Source organism: Misgurnus anguillicaudatus, chromosome 5 (genome assembly GCF_027580225.2).
Source record: "Misgurnus anguillicaudatus chromosome 5, ASM2758022v2, whole genome shotgun sequence".
NCBI classification, from domain to species: domain Eukaryota; kingdom Metazoa; phylum Chordata; class Actinopteri; order Cypriniformes; family Cobitidae; genus Misgurnus; species Misgurnus anguillicaudatus.
The window spans coordinates 19,634,766-19,657,290 of NC_073341.2; the positions used below are offsets into that span (position 1 = coordinate 19,634,766).

Consider the following 22,525-nt stretch of genomic DNA (forward strand, 5'->3'; position numbering starts at 1 on the left):
TCTTGCATAAAATAGATTCAAACACTTTCAATGATCTGTATCTATGCATGTATATTTTCAAAAACTTCCCAGGGCCTTGATTCCCCCCCCCAGATTTACAAACTTTCAAGGATTTCAAGGAACCGTGGGAACCCTGTATATTTGACGAGGTATTTGTTCCAGAGTTCGGTTTAGCCACTAGCCAGACCATTAAACAAACAGAGACCATACATCCAGACATTTAAGCAGGATGGGATCTCATATCCTTCACTAAGCAGGTAATCCCAGAATGCACTGCAATCAGCTTGGTGGAATAAAAGAATAAAAGATATGTAGATTGATCCAAGTCAGTCATATGACCCCGGACCACAAAACCTTAAAGACGAGTGCATGATCTCTGAAAGCCAATGTTGACATTTGAAATCACCTAAACAAACACGCCCCTACCACAATAGAATCTGGACCTTCTTTTGATTGACCCGCCCCACACATATGCAACCCACGCAACAATGTTGGTTAGTAGACACACCCCTTACTGTTGATTGGCTACAAGTTGGCCCGACTCCCTTTTCCAAAGCGTTTTTCAAAAATCATGCACCCCGCCTTTAAGTAGCATGGGTATATTTGCCTCAAAATACAGATTTTTATTTTGTGCCAAAAATCATCATCATATTATGTAAAGATCATGTTCCATGAAGATATTTTGTAAATTTCCTACTTTAAATATATCAAAACTTAATTTCTGTAAGTGGATTGCTATTGACTTCATTTGGACAACTTTAAAGGCGATTTTTTTCAATATTTTGAGATTCCAGATGTTTAACTAGTTGTATCTCGGCCAAATATTGTCATATCCTAACAAACCATACATAAATCGAAAGATTATTTATTCAACTTTCTGTGTATTTAGACATCTATAAAATTTCTCCTTATGGCTGGTTTTGTGGTTCAGGATCACATATACTGTATGAGATTATGCCTTACAAAGCAACAACTTTCAAAACAGAATACGAACAAACCCAACCGATGAGTTTAAATTAACCCACGCTGGATTGTTTAAACCCATGATTGCGTAAAAAATATGGAAATTTTCTTTATTAATTTAACCCAACAGTTGGATTTTCGTTAATATTTTACTCAAAAACAACCCAGCAATTTTAGTAACTTTCTCCATTAGCCTATAGGGGGCAGCAGTGAGCTTTAAATCGGGTATCAATAAACCAAATACTCTTGAGAAACTGCTAATGGATATGAAACATCAAACCCGTTTCTTATTTAGCAACTCTTTCAGTCCTTCCTTCCTCAAACTCAGACGTTGAGCTTTTGACAGCAGGCATTTGTAGTATTATGGGAACAGCCCTTTTAGACTAGCTCAGCATTAATATTATTGATTTCTCCATGAATTTAGCTGGATATATACACGCTGTAATTGCAGACATGAAGACATTTCCTACACCATCTTGTATCGATGTGGTAATTTTGAAGAATAAAAAACATATACAGGGCTAATATATATCTATATATATTAGCCTTATTAAGGGCAACATGTAAAAGACATTTGTCTGGCAGCCAAACAGGGCGGGGCTGAGAAGGGATGCGGATGCAGACACACACACACACACACACACACACACACACACACACACACACACACACACACACACACACACACACACACACACACACACACACACACACACACACACACACACACACAGAGAGAGAGAGAGAGAGAGAGAGAGAGAGAGAGAGAGAGAGAGATCCTATCTCATGTTACTGTACTAATGGATATGAACGTTGAGGAAATCGCTGTGTCTGTCTTTACTGACCTTCAGCTTTTAAACAGTCTACACAATGTTATACCATAGGGAGAATGTTTTCTCTCTTACATTCGTTCTCTTTTATTTGTGTGCATTATTGGTATGATCAAAACTATTAAATGTTATTGCCAAATGAGTGCTATATACTTGCACTGCAAAAGGAGTGCAATAAACTGTTTTAATGTTATATTTAAAGCGTCCTGTACTCTTGACCTGTATTAATGAGGCACTCGTTTCCATGTGATCGGTCTAACAGTTATTAAACTAGATGTGTGGAATGAGCTCATCTTGGAGACTGACTCATTTTCTCTTTTCCTGATTATCTCATTCCCACTTAGCAAAGGCCACATCAGCTAATGAGGTCACCATCAAATCCACACACAACCCCAGTCAGACAGCCATAATGCACCACATGCTTCAGCACCTCCAGCTTAGGTCAGAGATCACCTGAAACTGTTCTAAGCATGGTTGATTTTTTACATTTTTGAAGCTTGACGTGTTATGATAAGAATTAACGAATGCCAGTCCATTAAATGAACCACATTGGTGAAGGGATAGTTCAACTAAAAATTTATTTTCTGTCATTATTTACTCACTTTCATGTTGTTACGAACCTGTAAATATGTATTTGTTCTGATGAACACAAAGGAAGATCTTTTGAGGAATGTTTGTTAACTGATCAAAAGCACCATTCACTTTCATAGTATTGCCTATCCTATAATGGAAGTCAATGGGGCTTCTGGTTGATTTGATTAGAAACATTTTTCAAAACATCTTCATTTGTATTCATCAGAACAAAGAAATTAATACAGGTCTGCAACAACATGAGAATGAGCAAACGATGACAGAACTTTCATTTTTGGTTGAACTATCCCTTTAAGACTGAAGAGTGATCTTTAAAGTGTAGAAAATGGTTTCTCAATTCCAAGAACGCAAAGAACGGACTTGCGTTCTCGTGGAGATCGGTCTTTCCAGGTGACCTTGGAAGAACAAACTCAGAAGGTCACGAGAACACAAAACGCACTTTTGAGAATAGAGTTGTGTGCGATTTTCCTGTTTGTCACCTGACCTCCGCCATCGTTTTGCCACAATGACTTCTGGGGCGTAAATCGAGTTCAGCGCACAAGTCTGCACTCGATGCATCCTCGATATCAAGAACACATCCGGGTATTTTCATACATCCTCTGTACTTGCGTTCTTGAGAATTGGAATTGAACTTCGATGGTTAATGATGACGTAGAGCGAGGACACAAGGACTTAAGATCGCTGAAGAACGCATATTGAGAAATGTCAATATCTGACACTTTGAATAGCCTCTCCTCTCATAAGATGGCTTTTGGCTGGTAGTTTTGTGGCTTTTTTTAGGAACAGGAGCGTGTGGATCAGCAGTAGTTATGACTGTGGTGCAGTCAGCAGGTGATGCATTAACCTTTTGCATTAGAGCTGTATAAGCGTAGCCATTCATAATCTTATTTCCCCGTGCTGGACTGCAATCTGGCTGACATCAGCCTTGTGTAAAAACAACAAAAGATATTGTGTACAACCATACACACATCATTGCACAGCCGTCTGAAATACTTTGTTGCGATTGGTTAATAGCATTCTGCAGTCAAATATTTTTAAATGAAGAGTTTGGTTCCAAAACGCGATAAACGGCATTAAAAAAAATTTACCACCAAAATCAGTATTGTATCAGGTAAGTGTTAAAAAGAAAATTATTAATTTTACACAAAACTCGATATCCGCCATGTTATTCTGACATCTTTTCTCCCTTTTTTCCCAAAACGTGACAAACGGCACTCCTCCCTCTCTGCAGAATGCAATAAATCCACTCAACAAATCACAGCGCAACATTCCATTTATTATAAACAACAATGACGGTGCGTTGAATGCACACGAAATCCTAGTTTTCCTCATCTACTTTGTACTCGTCGCAAACAAACAAAAACAAAATAATACTTTGATGGCATTGATAAACCTGTGGTGGTTTTCTGTGGCGGGGAAGAAACGTAAGCAACTCAGGCACGGGCAACGAGAAAATGTCGGCTGTTGCTTGTTCTCACACGACACCATCAAGCTTCTGTCATGCTAACACATTGACCCCAGGGGATCTTATGAAAAACTTTACATTATTTTACTCAAAGTCAACAAAAATCGAGCAGGACCAAAACATTTTATAGCTGATCGCTGTCAAAAAAATTCAGTGACGACGTCCTAAGGATGACAGCAGCAATGATAGTGTTCTTAATATGACAAAGTAAGTGTTTTGGTTAATGCCATTAAAGGAATATTCCATTTTCTTAAAAGAAAAATCCAGATAATTTAATCACCACCATGTCATCCAAAATGTTGATGTCTTTCTTTGTTCAGTCGAGAAGAAATTATGTTTTTAAGTAAAACATTGCAGGATTTTTCTCATTTTAATGGACTTTAATAGACACCAACAATTAACACTTAACTCAACACGTAACAGTTTTTTTCAACAGAGTTTCCTTTGAAACTATAAACGATCCCAAACGAGGCATAAGGGTCTTATCTAGCAAAACGATTGTCATTTTTGACAAGAAAATAACAAATATACACTTTTAAACACGACTTCTCGTCTAGATCCGGTCCAGCGCGACCTAACGTAAATGCGTAGTGACGTAGGGAGGTCACGTGTTACATATATAAAACGCACATTTGCAGACCATTGTAAACAATAAACTGACACAAAGACATTAATTAGTATCAGTTGACATACAACAACGTCGGAACGGTCCTCTTTCCACACACTTGTAGACACTGGGGCGGAGTTTCGCGTTCGTGACCTCTTGACGTCATGACGTATTGCGTGGGGTCGCGCTGGCGCATCACGACCGGATCTGGACGAGATTCATTTTTTTATCAGTGTATACCACTAGTCAACTAAATGAATAAAACATGGCAAAGATGAATGCACATTTTTAAATTGATTCAATAGATATATAGCATTTTGAAAAAATACCTTGTCATGGATTTATTGCATTTTGCGGAAAAAATTATCAGTTTTTATAATAAATCTTTGAAAATCAAATTATGGATTTGAATTTTAAATGTTATTATAACATAAAGATGCTATATGAAATTTGTAACAGAAAAATGTTGGTTTTCATCTTGTCACTTTTTTGGTATAGAAATTTTTTTTTACCCAAATTAATCAAAATGGATTTATTGCGTTTTGGAACCAAACCACTTCATATAGTGACCACTGAATTTCCACTGAATGTACCCCTCAAATATATTTTTATGAGTTAAAGTTGCCAGTAAACGAAAGTAGCGATTGGATACATGGTGACGTTTTCACGAGTGAAACGGCTTCTGAAATGAGAAAAAGGTAGGGCTAGACTTAAATTCGTCCATCGGGAATTGATTGAATTGTTGGATGTTGGGTCATGTTGCTATATGCTAATCACGGCAATATTTTCACGGACCCCATGCACCTGTCATACCATATGACCGGAGATAAAGAGAGATCATTTCAAGAAGGGGAGGAGATTTGTGTTTTTGATTAAAGATTTCATCGCAAACCAGTCGCATACCGGGCGAGAAGTACTGCGTCTAGGACAACTCGCAAGTATCGCACGCCGTACATGCTCATTAAATAGTGTGGGCATAGTCAGACAGAGTCTACTTCAAGATGCAAAATATGCGTTATCAGCCTATGTAAATAATTTACGATTTGGGACAAATATGATGTCATATAATGTTAAACAACAGTATGTGAGTGGCGTTCTGTGGCGCGGCAGGGATTTAAGCAGCGTTCAGAGTCACAGCAAACAGCCGCTGTGACTCTGTGTACATTCATAGTAAATAAAGTTTTTGATTTTTGGATACATGGCGCGATGTGCGACCCCCTTAAGCCAACAGTTGGATTTGTCCTTATTTTACCCAACCATGGGTTTAAACAACCCAGCATTGTGTAGCTGTGCTAATTACATGTTTCTTATATCACTTGATGGTGTCTTAAACCAAAATGCAATATAAATCCTTAAAACTAAGAACTTCCTAAATCTTCAAACTGTTTGTTAAGAATAGCAGCGAGTGTTTCTGCAGTTTGCCTGGATACTCCATGTCTGGGAAATGGCTTGAGCATTCACACACATAAATGTGTCACAAGAGCATTGTGTGTATCGGGGAGAGCTTGAAAGCCCAGTATATATAATACAGATTGGGTGGGTGGAGGGCTGGGGGTATCAGAAACTCTACAAGGGTAGCAGGGGGTTTGTGCGTGTATTTGCTTGCTAGGTGGGTTGCTGGTTTCCAGGTTACGACACACAGACGTGGTAGTGTAGACTAAGGGACAGAGTTGTCTGGTTCTTTCTTCGCAGAAACAACAAACCTGCAAAGTTAGCAAAGAAAATGTGCGAGATAAAGAAGAGACTGGCAAAACCAGGAAAAAAACTGTCTGTCTACTGGGCTTCCAAAGATTTCTTTAAACAGGTGGATGTTTTTATTAATAAGTGGTTTGACGGCATCCTATAGCAACAAACACCTGACATGCACACACAGTTGATCCCTTGCATAACTGTATTGTTCTGACCCCATGCAAATGTGAACACAGACACAAAAATACGGCACGTGAGACATCTTACCGCCTGCATCAGAGCTCCTCATTGTCAGCTCATATGTTAGATCTGTGAAAGAAAAGAGATCAAATGTTAGGTTGGCAGCACAGGGCATCACACTACCCTTAAATGACAGCATTGAAGATCACATGACGCATGGCATCACCTGAAACAGGATAAGCCATACAAACATGGAAAAAGCCATACAGTAGGACAAAAGACCTAAAGGGGTCATATTAGTACCTCAGAGGTACATATTGGTACCAAATGTGTACATATCTGTATACCTCAATGGTACATACAGTGGGTGAAATAAGTATTTAAACCCGTAAACATTTTTCAGTACATATATTTCCAATGAGGTTATTCACATGAAATTTTCACCAGAGATCAGTATTAACTCAAAAACATCCACAAATATAAAGAATTCACAACATTAAAGTCCATAAATAAAGTTATTCGCAATAAAGTTGAAGCAAAAGGTAGTGTAAGACAATTTCCTGAATAAATATAGCACCTCCCCAAAGGATACTGCATGGGGGCAACGTGAGTGCTCGGGAAAGCAACTCTCCACGATTCACAGTGGACTTCCCACTGAGAAACATTTGGGTTTCAAAGACACACCTTTAGGGTGTCATACATTTGTATTCTTATTGTCTCAGAGCAAACTGTATATGAAATGCTACATGCACAAAGAATCTAAAATCTGTATCTTATTTGTTTTTCATTGAAATATCTCATTGCAAGTGGTTACAATGGTCTCACCCATATAACAACAGAATACAATGTTAAAGTATATGTGAAACTTCATTCAATGTTAATAGACACCTCCCATTCCAAGCATAAACCAATCACCCACTGTATACAGATTAAGGACAGCCCTTAGTTTTACAACAACCAATCAGTACCAAATTCCTATATGCTTTGTTCTCTGGTTATTTAAGGAGATGTGTAGAAGATTTAGGCGGGACTTTCAATATCTAGAAATGCACCCCATGATGCTGTATCTTTGATATAGCATCATGTATTTTTATTTTATTTTGAGGAATCTGTAACCAGATCTTCATCTCCTTACCAGGTATGCAATGGTTTTTCGTTTGTTTTGTATTTGAATTGGAATGTAAATTGGTTTCTGAATTATGTTTTTCCTTACCTGGTTAATAAATTGTTATGTTTGGATTTATTCTGCGGCTACGAAAGTTATTGACATGATTAGTAAATTACGATGTATCCTTGTTTCCGCAACGTCTGAAAATCAGGCTAGTACCGGAACAAAATCCCAGACTAGATGGCATAGTAGTACATCAGCGGAGGATTTTGGAGATCCGACTAGCACTTGGCGCTAGTTTAAGTTAAATTAGATGCGTGGAGGCTAATTTCCTGTTTAGAGTAACAAGTAAATGTTGTCTGACCACTCTAAATCAGATGAGCCTCAGCCTCTGGTTATTTCAATATTAATCTATCTAAGTTGCATATTAAGTTATGGCACGATTATACAAAACTATCATTGGAGAAGACGGTCAGTTTGTTTTATGATAGTGGTCGTGAGCCTCTGGTTAGAAATAAATATTGTAATAATTAAGTTGCACCTCTATGGGGACTAAATAAAGTATGTTCAGAGATGAGCACGCATAAAAGGCGGCCTTCTGAACATATGGTCAAACCTCTAGCAGCGACCAAGCCTGATTCGGTTGTGATCGTGGGCCCGCATGATTATTAAATATTAATAAACGGCCGGTGCGTGAGTCCAAAGCGACATGAGTAGCCGAATGAACGGATGCAATAACAAGTAGGGCTAAACAAGTATAACCAAACATCCACCCAAATTCTGTAACTGTTAAAAGTAATCATCAATCCAATTAATATTAACATTATCTTGGAGTCAGATAATAATACAAAATTGCATAAATGCCAAAACGTCACTTGCAAGCGCCGGAAAAGACTGAACGCGCTATTACCCTTCGTTTGGATTCCGTCGTTGGGCCAAACGGATGGATGGGGCCACATTTTGCCCCTTACAGTAGTCACCAAGGCAAGGAACCAGCTGAAATCCATAATAATATTTATTTATAAATGTGATATCTGTGCAAATTATTATCAGCTGGGTTAGTAAATTCATAAGCTTTAAAAAGCAGGGATGTGATTTCCGTATTTCGGACCTCGGTGGGATGACTTGTCTAAATCACGTAAATGAGACTATGAGACACTATGAGTTTTATTTTTTTGATGGTGGGGGGTTGCGCCCATTGTTTGTAGATGGGCGCTTCACCATCCACCATCAGCCAACATGTATCCGTGACATTAGGTTTGTTCGCCTCATGGGGCGCCGCAAGAATCGACAGGCAAGTGACATCAAAGTGTTTCCCCCACTGTATTAGGACCTTTCTAAAGGGTACCCAGTGAGCTAAGGACTATTATTTGACTATTTGACAGTGTACCCTTTGTTTATTTTGTGATATGGAATGGCTGCCTGTATGTGCTTATTACTTTTAAATTTGCATAATGTTTTTAAATGAAAAGTCCAAGTTATTTCATCATATGGGAAAAAATACCATGGAGAGATGTGGGGGGCATAAAACTATTTATAGTTCAATTTTGCAAATTGCAATGCAATGTTTTACAAAATTGAGCAATCTGAATCAAGTATCCCATTATCTGTAATGTTATTGATAATTATGCTTTTGCTCACTTAGCGGCAGCAGAAACAAAAAGCCAACAAAAATAGTTTCAGATGAAATAAAAAGTAATTCGATTTTAATGAAAAATAATAAAGGCATATTTTTATTTAGAAAATTTTGCACTGATCAATAGTGCACAATAAGACTCGGGTTAGTTTTTATTCCATGCTGAATTTAAAAGAGAAATTGGGCAAGGATGAAAGTGAAAGTGTTAGGCACAAAAGGCTCCTTAGATGAGGATCGAGGTGTCTGAAATAAGATTAACTTTATTATTACAGGACCAATAATAATCCCTGTGAAATCATTTCATACTATAAGCATCACCAAATGATCTGGTGACCCATTCAGACTGTCAGCTACTAGCAGTAGCAGAGCAACATGATCTCATTCAGCTACTTCCTGCGACACGAGCGACAGTGGCCCTATCCCAAAAGGAAACACTCTGGACTTGTGGACTTCCTCAGAGTCCACACGTTGGTGACATCATGTAGTGCCGACCTTAGGGACCCTTGATGTGAGTTCACAAGGGCGCACCGTATTTTGGGACAGCCTCGAGTGTCACGCCGGAAATAGTGAACTCCTCCCTTCCCTCATCTGATTCGTCTGATTGCTCTTTCGTAAGGACTTCTGGGTTGGTAAAGTGTGTGGAGCCTCCAGGAGTGCGGGTTTTGCAAAGCGGGCGCTGATGAGCACACTTCGGAGCATAAAAATGACAGATGGGACTCCCTATGGACTCGTAGACTAAGCGAGCATGCGCAATTAAAGCCTACAAGACCGAAAGTCCACATGAAGTGCGCCATTTGGGACACAAACTGCTAGATGCCGCTAAAATCTACACACAGCACCTTTAAAAGAAGAGTGCAATCACAACATGTCAGTGTTCATTATATTAGCATATGTGTACCTGTGCAGTGCTGTTGTAGACGGCGGATCTCAGCATGAAGACCCTTCAGTGTGTTGGCATGGTCTTGCTGCAGAAACAGCAGGTTCTTCTGTGCACTGTGGAGTTGATTCTCCAAGGTCACCCTCATCGAGGCCATGGTGATGGGATACGGTCACACTCACATGTATAAATAAACTCACTCTTTCAATCCTACACACACACAGCAGCTCAGTAGACCTGTGGATACAGAAAATACTGATCACATATACTGACCTATGAACCACTAATATTCACCATCACAGTAGGAGAAAATGTGCTGGTGCTGACACAATACATTTTTAAAAATAGCAAAACAGCCTCCCAGTCATTCTTCCAATGCTTGTGTGGTCACACAGTACCTATGGTGACATGACTGTCTGTCTGTCTGTGTGCTTTCTTTCAAACAGCATATTAAGTCAAGCCACTGCAGGATAAAGCTATACTTTAAGACAGGTTTATTTACTGACTAATGCAATGAAGTGACAGCTATAGAGAGACCAGCACTACCACTACACACACACATGCAATCACATTATGTTTACTCCGGATGTCACAATCCCATTTCAATGATCGTCCCTTCGTCTGGGAGGACAAAGAGGCTATATTTAGCTAATGACACCATTATGGCTTGACATTACGTAATACAGATGAGCTGGGAAGAGAGAGAGAGAGAGAGAGAGAGAGAGAGAGAGAGAGAGAGAGAGAGAGAGAGAGAGAGTCTGTGGAGATGTATTGATTTCTGGGGATCAATGCTAAAAAGCAGGTTAGTTTCCACAGACATTGAATTGCCCCAAGACTCATCCCCCATTGTGGTGCTTTTTCTAAAGAAGTTATATCATATTTTTAAAATCCTTTTTTTTCTCCCCCGTGGTCTGCATGTTAGTCGAGGTGTTGGTTGTATTAGCAGCAAAAAAATGTTTCGATAATTTAATTAATAACTCACGCTAAGTCTGACCCTTGCAATTAAAAGAGCTTTGCTACACATGTGCTGTAATACAGTAAAACTGTGGTACATCTATTCAATTCAACTACCTGGGTTTATATACAATCAACTGCTTGTGATTAAATAGTTAATTTAATAATTTCTTTTCAAAATTAAATTGTTTGTCTCCACAATGTCTTAAGGAAAGCTTTGACGTAGTAAAAACTGTTCATGATTTTAATATGCATGAATTATTAACCAAGAATCATTTTGAGGCTGCCTCTCTCCTCTGGGTGCACTATTGCTACTTTCAAGATCCAGACATTCTGAGAAACAAAAGAAGATGAAAAACACAGAGATAAAAGAATGCCTCATGGGCGTATTGAGAGTTTGCAATGTTCAAACTTGGTCTATTGGAAAAACTATACATTTTTACACGCACTAGTACACATCACTGCAGTTTCTAAGTAAAAAAGACTACAAGTAATGCAAAAAATACCACAACTTTTAGACACACTAAAAGATCAAAATTATGATTTAGAGTAGTAGGTCTGATCCTTATAATATGGCTTCAAAATTTCAGAAATTGTGTGCATCAATTGGATTTTTGACATTTGAATTCCAGGCAGACGTACACTGAAAAAATAAAGGCTGACTTTACTTAAAAATATAGTGCATCATTTTTGCATCAAGTTTTAGGTGGAATTTTAAGTAATTTATGTAATTGCATAAAATTCCATGTAAAACTTACTTTAAAAAGAGGTAAAAGTAAAGTCAGCATATTATTTTTTACAGTGTAAGGATTGGCTAAGATCAAAATGTGTTTCTGTTTGGGTATGGCTTATTATTGGTTAAGTCGATAGGACATTATTTAAAAATGTGATCGGCTTTTACTGAGAGAAAATAAAACTTACTCTTAGTGCCACACAGTGGACATTTCATTTTGACACTGCAGCAAAAACTTGTGCATTTTGTATATTTCACATATAAATATTTAAGTTTTTTAGATTTTTTAAAAGATCCAAATGAGAGAATCAATCAACAATGGATGCATTAAACAAAGACCATTTTTTAAAAAGAAATGCTATTAAATAAACTATGGTGTTTGATAAGAGACAGTTTAAGAAAAAAATGTAATAGCATTCATGAAAAGCATATGAGCATACAGTAAATGTGTAATGTCAGGCTATGCTTAAGCTGGGTGCGGCAAAGAGAAGACGGTAGACTCTGTCCCTCTCTTTTATTAATTCACTTGCTCTCTTATCTGCTCATGTGTCCTCTCTTTTTTTCTCTGCTTCTCGATTTCTTCTCACCCCATAAGTCCAACATGAGGATGCAAACATGAACGTTTACAGAAACATGAAAAAGCAGTGATAGGAATCAGGGAATAATTCCTCATTAAGAATTCTCTCCCTTGCAAATTTTGCACTGGAATTTGAATTAAATTGGCCACGCCCCATAGGATATTAAAGTGGAACCTGAATTGAAATGACGTGAAGAGAAATTCCCTGGATTGCAAAAGAAATTCAATAGTCACACAACCAAAAGAATGGGATTAGTCCAACACAGTTTTGCAAGAAAACCTAATTTGTAATGCTTCATGCTGTCTGGCTCAATCTTAAAGACTTTATAGTAAATAATGAGCATTGTGGAAGACACTGAGCAAAAAGTGGTGCATAAAATGAACATGAAAACATTATTATCATTAATTGTTCCTGGAAAGACTACATATACTGGGTGTATACCAGTCTCATGGCAAGTCGTGTTATAGTAACGAAATATTTGATTAATTTAATTGTAGCTTGGTTTGGTAACATACCAGTTAAGTTAAAATCACAAATAAACAGTTATGAACTGGTATATACACACCAATGAAAGTGAAAGGGGTGAGGGAGTTTCCTTTCCTCCAAATTCTCTTTGAGAAGCCCATAGTTAAACATGCAAATAAAATTCTAGCAGACCCCTCCCATGTCCTGTACCCTGAATATGAATTTCTCGCTATAGGGTCCCGGTTAAATGAAAAGATACCGGAATAGGTATAATAATTCTTCATTCCTTTATCAGTAAATCTTCTAAATTCAGGATGTAATGCAGTGTGAATTGAGTGTCTGTATTGTGTTTTTTTCTTGTTATTGTACTATAATTTTATGTCTTATGCGGCAGCCTTTTGTCCAAGACAAATTTCCTTGGGACCAATAAAGTAATCTAATCTAATTTATTCGTGTTCAGGACGCTTTTTTAACCCCAAGCGAAAATAGTTTTAAAATCATTTCGAAACAAATATATAAAATTACATCCCAAACCCCAAATCTAACCCCAATGAGAAAACAATACATAAAATATAAAATGACACAGAAAAGAAAGTTGTGCCATGGATTCGAAAAACTATTTATAGAAATTCGTGCTGAGTGAAATGAAAAAAAAAAAAGGAAAATCGTGTCCTGAACACGTATAAATTAATCAAATATTTTGTGACTATAACACGACTTGCCATGAAATAGGGTAGTGTATACAAACATGAAAATACCATTTTAATTTAAATTCCTTAAATTCACATCTGAACTATACTGAGTTTGACACAGATAAACATACAGTATTTATAAAAAGAAATGATTTCTAAAATCGATTTTTTCTATATTATAGATGGACACCAGCACATCCCACTTATAATATCCATCTGGTTCCATTAATGAGACATCTGATCTCTCCACTCTCTCTGAGCACAACACACAAACACAGTGAGGATGACTTTGCCACGGTCAAACCTGCTGTGGTTAAAGATATTAAATAAGTCTTTAGTAATGCCACATAATAAAGGACACTGACTGATGACCTCCATTACTTTAAAAACAGAAAGAGAGAGACTTCTAGGCTCCACGGAGAGGGCAAAAAACTATGAATTATTTATGAACAATGAAAAGTGATTGAGATGCAGGAGACTGTATTCCTATGATAAGCTACCGTAAATCAATATCAAGGTAGTATACTATGCAGAATGATGATGTCACACACGATAAATCACACAAGCACTTCCTAAAACAAAAGAGCTTACCAGCATCAACCGATGACATCATAACTTTAAGACCAACATTTTTAAACAGATATGAAAATTAGACAATTATCGGTACAATTTACCTCTACTGTTTATCTATTTATTCATTGTTATTTATATAGCTGATTTACATCATCTTAAACTGTTAAAAATCCTAATTGTTTACCATGCTAAAAACTTAAAGCTCCTTACCCACCCATATGACATGTTTTTAAAAGCCAACCATAATAGTACTTATCAAAGTAAAACACACATAAATTAGTGTTGCAACATCAACAGCCTGTTTATCTTAGTAAGGGCATCAAATCTGTATATCTGCTTACCGTAAATCAATGCACTGACCATCCTCTCAGAAATGATATTCCAAGGCATACATGAAGACTCCCTCACTGCATGGTCCCTACAGTCATTGGGTGAGGCCTTCCCTGCCCTGCTCTATATGAGACACAAAGAATTCCCCTGACATTAGTACTCAACTCTGTTATTCATTTATCCCCACGTACTATTGTATCTCTTGTGTCTTCCTCACACTCGTAACAACCCTCTGCCAAAATCTGCCTCCCTTGCATTAATAATCTATGAACTGCAGCGTTATAAGACACTCTATAAACATCCTGGTGACTCTATACAAATGCAACCAACATCTAGTGCTCTGGAAAGGACCAGCACTTGTGTCACACCCACTACATAGTGTATGATGTAAGCTAGTGAGATGACATGATGCACTGTACGGTGCTGGCTACAATGTTGAATGAATATTATTTTATTGATAAAATCTTTGTCTAAACCACGTATTGCAAAAACTTAAACATTTATGATGAAAACATAAAACACGAGAATAAAAAAAAATCCAATGATTTTCGTGGCAGCATCTCATTGGTCAATGCATATCAACACATGCACGTGAGAATGGCTCGGGATGAGAAGGATCATAAACAGCACCTGCATTGCGGACAGCGCAACATTTGCGACATAAACCATCACTTTGGAAATGAATGAAATTTTAAGAAATTCCAAAATTATAATTAGAAAACAACAAGGGATGCTGTCTGTTGCGCCAACGCCTTTACTGAAATCCAATAAACATAACAAAAACGAAAGCACGTGTCCAAAACTATGTATTTGTTAATAGCTACAATAAAGTAGAAATACACACAACTATCATGACGTCCAAAACCAGAATATAAGGCTTTGTCAATGTCAAGCATATTGATCAACGTCACAATTTTATTAGTTTGTCCTGACACGATGTCAGTTTATAACACCTATCTTCACCATCATCTCTAGTTACTTTCATAACTGCAGACACAAGCGGCCGCCGATCATTTGACTCGATTAATGCTGTCATCCGTCTGAAAATACGCAACAAGCGGCAAACAACCATTAATACAGCAAATGCTAAATTGCGTACTTAATATACGTGCTATTATTGCTTCACAAATCAATCTATAGCAATGGCACTGCCATAACAATCACACTGCTTATTTCGGGCAGAGCGCGAGCAGGTGCAGCTGAGGATGCGATCTGCCCCTCCGCGCGCATTAAACGACACCTACCTGAAAGACAAACCGAGAAATTGTATTTGTCTGATGAGGTGAGATAGGTTTAGTTGTGCTGTCTTGAGACTGATAAGTGGAGAGCTTTGTGGGATTTTATTCTTCTCGACGGGGCAGAGAGAGAGAGGGCTGTGTCTGTCCGCTGGCTCTCTCATCTCCCGGAGATACAACACTAAATAAGGCGGTGCATGCCGGGATACTGAGGAAAATGCGCACACGCTCAGGCGCGCTGAGGTGACACGTACGTACACAAGTCGCTTTATTAACGCCATATAAATTTAAAGCAGATTTAAGAAAGAGGTTGACATTTAACGTTTCCCTTTTGTTGATTTTTGGTGGTATTTGGTAAATTAAAGGTGGTTTAAACCGTGTCAAGCACAATATTTCCTAGCGTCATCACCATAGCAACAGATTCACGCTCAGCTCGCGCCGGGTGTGCGGTCAGATGTGAAGAAGACCCCACATTGAATTTTACACAGTAACAAGTTCATTCATTTATCATTTTAACCTTTATACTTATAGTTCGCCCCAAAATGAAAATTTTGTCATTAGCCCATAATATTATTATTTTATTTTAAAAAAGTTTACCACTAAATGAAAATTCTGTCATCATTTACTCACCGTCAAGTTGTTAAATTCCTGTATACATTTCTTTGTTCTGTTGAACACAAAGATATTTTGAGCAATGTTTGTAACTGTAAACAATCTGCTTTGGATCACCATTAACTTCCATAGTATTATTTGCCTACTATGGAAATCTGAGGTGCTCCTGCTTCCTGCCTGATTACAAATATCATAGTTTGTGTTCAGCAGAACAAAGACATGTATACAGGATTTTAATAACTGGACAGTGAGTAAATGATGACAGAATTTTCATTTAGGGGTAAACTATCCCTTTAAAAATAAAATAATAATAATAATAATTTTATTTATTAATAGAAATATAAGTGTTACAATAAGCTGAGGTTTAAAGCAAATGTAACACATTTAATTAAACAGCTAAGTCAGTTGATAATATTGCTAGTTTATGCACATAAAAAAAAATGTGTTGGAGAGGACAAATTTGTAAAGTTTTACTGATCTTCTTAATAATAATTTTAACCGAATGTGCAATTCCTTGATTGTAAAATCTATAATAAGTAGTTCTGTTTTCTTTTAGTCAAATATCAAAGTAAATCTATACTGCGTTACATTAATATATTTTAGGTGTCGAATCAAGCACAAATTTTGTATTTTTATATTAATTGCCTTTTACACACCTAATACCTTTTTAGGCAACAATCTCAGTAATGTAACATTCTCAGTAATAACATGTTTTACGACAGCCATTATTTTCACAGTACTGCACAGTTTATTTCTTGACACTATTATACATTACTATTTTGGCAACAAGGTATTTTTCATCATGCACAATATGAGGCTTGTTTTGGCTAGTGTGTAATAACAAGAACATGAGGAGTGTCTCCTGGCCAACACATAATCTTCAGGATTAGTGAAATTATAACAGCCTTCAAGTTCAGACTGGAACTCCACCAAGAGGAACATTCCACAACAAAACTAATTTGTTTGACTGAAGACTTGGTATTTTCTCAAAACACAAAACAGTCGTGTCTTTTGCAGTCAGATTTCGTAAAAAAAAAAGTTTTGTTAACCTTTTTTCTACAAAGCAGTTATTTGACCTACAGGATGGTGTACAAATTAATTAGTTTGTGTAGTTGGGAATTATATTCCCTGAAATATAGTCCCTGTACATAAAACGACCACAAGAGAGCAGTGTTTTATAATTTTCAAAAGATCATTGAACAGCCTTTCACTGACCTGTTTTTTCATGCCTTTTCCGACAATTACAATAGCCTATATGCAGACATTAAGATCTGAGGTTGAAAATAGGAAGATAAGTTAATATAAGTTAAAGGTGCAATGTGTAACTTTTAGAAGGATCTCTTGATAGAAATGCAATAAAATATACATAACTAAATTATCAGTGGTGTAATGACCCTACAAAATTAACTGTATTGTTTTTATTACCGTAGAATAAGCTGTTTTTTATTTACTTTCTCCGCAGGTCCCCTAACATGAAAGTCGCCATTTTGCCCGTCATGTTTCTACAGTAGCCCTACAGGGACAAACAGCTCATAGATCACAGTTGCACTGTAAACAATTTCTGTAGAAATTACAGTATTACTGGCAGGTGGTTGCCAGTAACTTACTGTAGATTTTACTTTTATGTTATGTTATGCAACAGTTTGTTCAAATTTAAATGAACATTAAAGATAAACAAGTCTTTATCTTCTACAGTAAGTTACTGGCAACCAGCTGCATAATTACAGCTTTTACATTGTGGTTACTACGTTGTCCCAGACAATGGCGTGTTTGTCCTGTGGTGGGGTACGGTTTGCTACCGTAGCTTCTTGATGCATTTCGAAAGGTAGGGGAAGCTGTGGACTGAACAATTGGTTGCAATTCACAATCTCACCACTAGATGCTTCTAAAAGTCCCACATTGCACATTTAACTATAAAATAATATCTAAAGGCTAAAATATGTGGAAGCGTTTGCTGAAAGCTTTGAAAATGAACAGATTTAAGAAAAGATTTGTGATGACAAATGTGCACTTAAAACAAAAAGAAGATTGTTGAACAAAATATAGTGACTACATTTTGGCTCATGTTGGGCTTTCCTGTCCGTCAGCCTCACTAAAATACAAAGCAGACTTTGTTTTATATGTTAGATTGTGTAGTTTGTAGTAGGATAAATCATCAATTTCTTTTGTTTTGTCTGCAAAAAGGGCATTTTTTCAACATTCAGAAATACAGTAGCATGCTGTAGACGACTTCAAAGCTATCTGATGTGAAGTACAAGCCACGAAACACGTTTTGATTTCATGGGTTTTTAGCTACATGTAACACACTCATAATATTTAATCGAATTTTGACGGCAGCTGAAAAGCTTCAATCAATATAATGTCACCAAGTCGTTTTTATAACAGATGACATGTCCGCACCTACCAGCTGTGGCCATGCTAACACCCTTGTAGAAACAAATCGCCAACGTTTATCTTTACAAAAATCAAGAGTGGTATTCCCTGAGCCCAAACCCTTTTCTGAACACCCAAGGTAGAGAACAGAAGTCTCTCTGTGTTCCTCTCGCCTTCTCTTTCACTCTCTCCACCACACACAAACAGACCTCTCTTCCCAAAATTACACTTGGCATGGTGAATTCCACAGTGGCCCAGCTACTGTGTAAGTAAGATGAACCAAAAAAAAAAAAATCTATTTTCAAAAAGAAGAATTTAGGACAGGCTCAAATAAAAGCCAGTTTGTGTAATACAATATCATAATGAAATTATTATAGTAAGACTATATTAATTTTTACCAAGTTTTCTCTTGACCTGCCTTCAATTCTTCTCATTTCTTTATTTTTTGGGTGTTTGGCACAAACCACAGTAGAGAGAGGCAGACAGAGAGAGGTGGTTGAGGGCACAAATGTCTTTTCCCATCAGCGGTGAAAGCAAACACCTCCATTAAAACACACATCTTATTCAGGATTGTTTTAGTTTGTGTCTTCTGAGTTATTTCTATTTCATAACAGGTAGCTATAAAAGTTCACAAACGGGAAGCATGACTCCCCAAATAAAACAGGCAAACCTCGGTAAACATCCATACAGAGGACATCAGTCCAGTATTTCAAAGCACACTAAATAACACTGAGTCGACTGTGTGCGGCATAGGTCACATAACCACAAACACCAGCAAGCTCTTAACGCACACATGCAGTGTTGCATAGCTGGACACGTACGCCTGTAAATGCATTTAGTCTGTTTAAATCCCTGAAGTGATTTCCAGACCTTTTGGCACTCTTTTTTAAAAACGTCTAGCTTAGTCCGACTATCATCAACTATTCCAACCATGCGAAAAATGCACAGTTCATGCAACTGAAATGTAAGAGACCTAAAACCTTTAAAAAGCTTAAACTTCTACTGAAAGGCAAATAAACGTTATAACACTTTTGGAAAGTACAGTAGGAATTAATAACTTTGAAAAGGTTTGGGTTGTTTGTTTGGTCTATTTACAAACAAGCTCACGTATGCACATTTCCCAAGTCAGCAATTTCTTATAACAGACAGGAAATCTCATAAATGTGTGTGTGAGATTTAACTGCTTACCCGCTTGAGAAATGAAACATTATAAGTGCCACGGTGAAGAAACACAGTGCTCTGTGAAACAGTGCTCCTATGCATGCTGTACCTAAAAAAAACACAAGCACACTTTCCCAGGACAGAAATTAGGTCAGGTGTGGTTTAGATTCACTAGGTGCAGGTAGCAAAGAAGGACCTTTAAAAGGGAAACCAATGAGAATTTAGTGTGAACTGCTGGCTGATCTATTTGTTGGTGACCCAAGGATGGTATACAGCTCAGAAATCCAATCCCACAGATATGGGCACACTTGTTTGACTAGCTGCCAATATCTAACATTTTCAGGTAGTAATAGTCTTACAGTTATTAAATTGGAGTTGGCAAGGGCAGTCGCACCCTAAACATACAGCCAATTTAATTTTCCGAGCATTTTTCTTTTTCTTTCGTTTATGAAAGGGAAGTCATATAATCACTTTGAGATTAAATTGGAAGTGTCATTTATTTGATTGGTTCAAAGGGAGTGGACGCCAATGTGTTCACAGCCACTGTGAATAAAATGACTTACTATTGCTCTACAATAGAGTTTTTCAGTCTGGCTGCCCTCATTACTGTAGACCTTGAAGTGAGGTTTGAAATTGACCTTCAAGTGGGCTTTCAAATGCACTGTAAAATAACTGAGTGCTTAATAGTGTTCGCTTGCCAAGAGCTAAATTTGTCTCGGAGAGCCAAAGTGAATTATTTGTTTTTGAAATGATGCTAACAGGCAGGGACAAAATCTATATGTACAGTATTATAGTATTCAACATAATACAGTATGATGCAGGATGCACTTGAAATCCACATGCATTAAAGGGATACTCAAACCAAATATTAAAAATAAAAATAAAAAAATTCCGTAGAAATTACAATGTAATTGCAGCTGGGTTGCCGGTAATTTACCGTAGATTTAAATTTATGTTCCTTACTGGCAAGAGTTTGTTCAAAGTTAAATAAATTTCAAATTTTAACAAGTCTTTATCTTTACAGAACAAAACTATACAATGGCAGCCTCATGCAAAGCATTCTGGGAACCAGAAATCATCATCAACCTTTTTCTGTTTTTTGCTTCAGATTTTGTTTCCCAGAATGTTTTGCTTGATGCTGTTTTTTTTAGTTTTACTCTGTAAAGACAAAGACTTGTAAATGTTTAATGTTCATTTAACTTTGAACAAAATGTTGCCAGTAAATAACATAAATTTTAATCTACAGTAAGTTACCGGCAACCCAGCTGCAATTTCTACGGAGTTTTTTTGCAGTGTAGTTTAAGATTGAAATATGGATATTTTTCTTACAAAATCACATCGATTACCCACTGAAGCAATGTGGATTACCTCTGTGAAGGATCAATTCACTTTTTTGAGGTTTAAAGTCAGAAGTTGTTCCTCGATCCCCGTTTCGTACCATTATAAATCTTGCAAGACCAGGGACATTTACTAAAATAACTCCAAATATGCTCGTCTAAAAGATCATGGACATATGTATCTTGGATTGCTCGAGAGTGAGTAAATCATGGGGTCATTTTGATATTTTCCTTGAGTATCCCTTAAAATAAACTGTACACTGTAAAAAAAAAAAAAAATCTGTAGAAATTACAGTATTGCTGGGTATTACTGGCAACTAGCTGCCAGTAACTTACTGTAGATTTTACATTTATGTTATTTACTGGCAACAGTTTGTTCAAAGTTAAATGAACATGAAACATGTTCAGTCTTTATCTTCTACAGTAAGTTACTGGCAACCAGCTGCATAATTACAGCTCATTTTTTACAGTGCACTATAAAAATAGCTGTAATTATGCAGCTGGTTGCCAGTAACTTACTGTAGAAGATAAAGACTTGTTCATGTTTAATGTTCATTTAACTTTGAACAAACTGTTGCCAGTTAATAACATAAATTTACAATCTACAGTAAGTTACTGGAAACAAGCTGCCAGTAATACTGTAATTTCTACAGAAATTGTTTACAGTGATATGCTCAGTGTAGATCTGTTTTTTTAACCAAAGCAAAGTACATAAACCACACATACAGTATCACATTCTAGTGCCGCACATGTGACACAGCCTGTAAAAGTCATTTATTTAAAAAAAAATTTTTTTTTTTAAATCATCCTACATCCTACATAATGAGAAAATGTCTTTTGAATATAACCTTTAAAGGGCCGCTAACCTAGGTGTTTCAGCAATATTAAATAGTCTGTGGTATCCCCAGAATGTGTCTGTAAAGTTTCAGCTCAAAATACACTAAAGATCTTTTATTATACGATGTTGAACATGGCCATTTGTAGCGGCAATGAAAAACGCACTGCTTTGTGTGTGTCTCTTTAAATGCAAAGAAAGCTTCTGTTCCCCTCCCCGTATGCAAAGTAGGGGGTATATTTACACATGTGCTTTGGACTACATCAAAACATGCGTCTCTGGCAGAAGGTTGAATAAGGCGGAGTCTGTGAGCGGTTATGGTTGGGGCGTAATCAATGTGACATCACATTGATAGGGGAACCCCAACAGCCTATTTTGCGTGACTGTTTCGGTTTAAAAGAGATTACACAAAGGAGAATAGATAGATTTGTATAATAACAGGATGTTTATGCACACACACTGGCGACTCATTTTCTGCTAGAAACACATTTAAAAGTCTATTTTCTAGGTTAGGGGGGCTTTAATATTGACTGAGTAAGACCATGTTGTCCGTAATGCACAGCTGCATGTGTTTTACTCATAAAACACAATCAGTGACAAAACTCTGGGTGAATAAACACAACACAGAACTCAACTCAAGGGGTTAATCCTAACCATCAAGCTAAACCGTTCAGCCCTCTCCAAAGAGACATCCGTCTATT

General features: G+C 37.1%; 1 protein-coding gene across 3 annotated transcripts in view; it reads right to left on the reverse strand.

The window, feature by feature from the left end:
• ccdc92 (coiled-coil domain containing 92) overlaps positions 1 to 22,525 on the reverse strand; it is a 46,864-nt gene that overhangs the window by 2,467 nt on the left and 21,872 nt on the right. Inside the window, exons 1-4 of one of the 3 annotated variants that reach the window (XM_055167312.2) lie at positions 15,516 to 15,801; positions 14,283 to 14,394; positions 9,968 to 10,183; positions 6,413 to 6,454 (exon numbers count right to left, since the gene is read on the reverse strand). In XM_055167312.2, coding sequence (XP_055023287.2) covers positions 6,413 to 6,454; positions 9,968 to 10,103 — 178 coding nt within the window. In that variant the 5' untranslated portion in view covers positions 10,104 to 10,183; positions 14,283 to 14,394; positions 15,516 to 15,801. Of the gene's footprint in view, positions 1 to 6,412; positions 6,455 to 9,967; positions 10,184 to 14,282; positions 14,395 to 15,515; positions 15,802 to 22,525 lie in introns of those variants that run through there. The other 2 variants (XM_055167313.2, XM_073867688.1) reach the window with 2 other exon arrangements.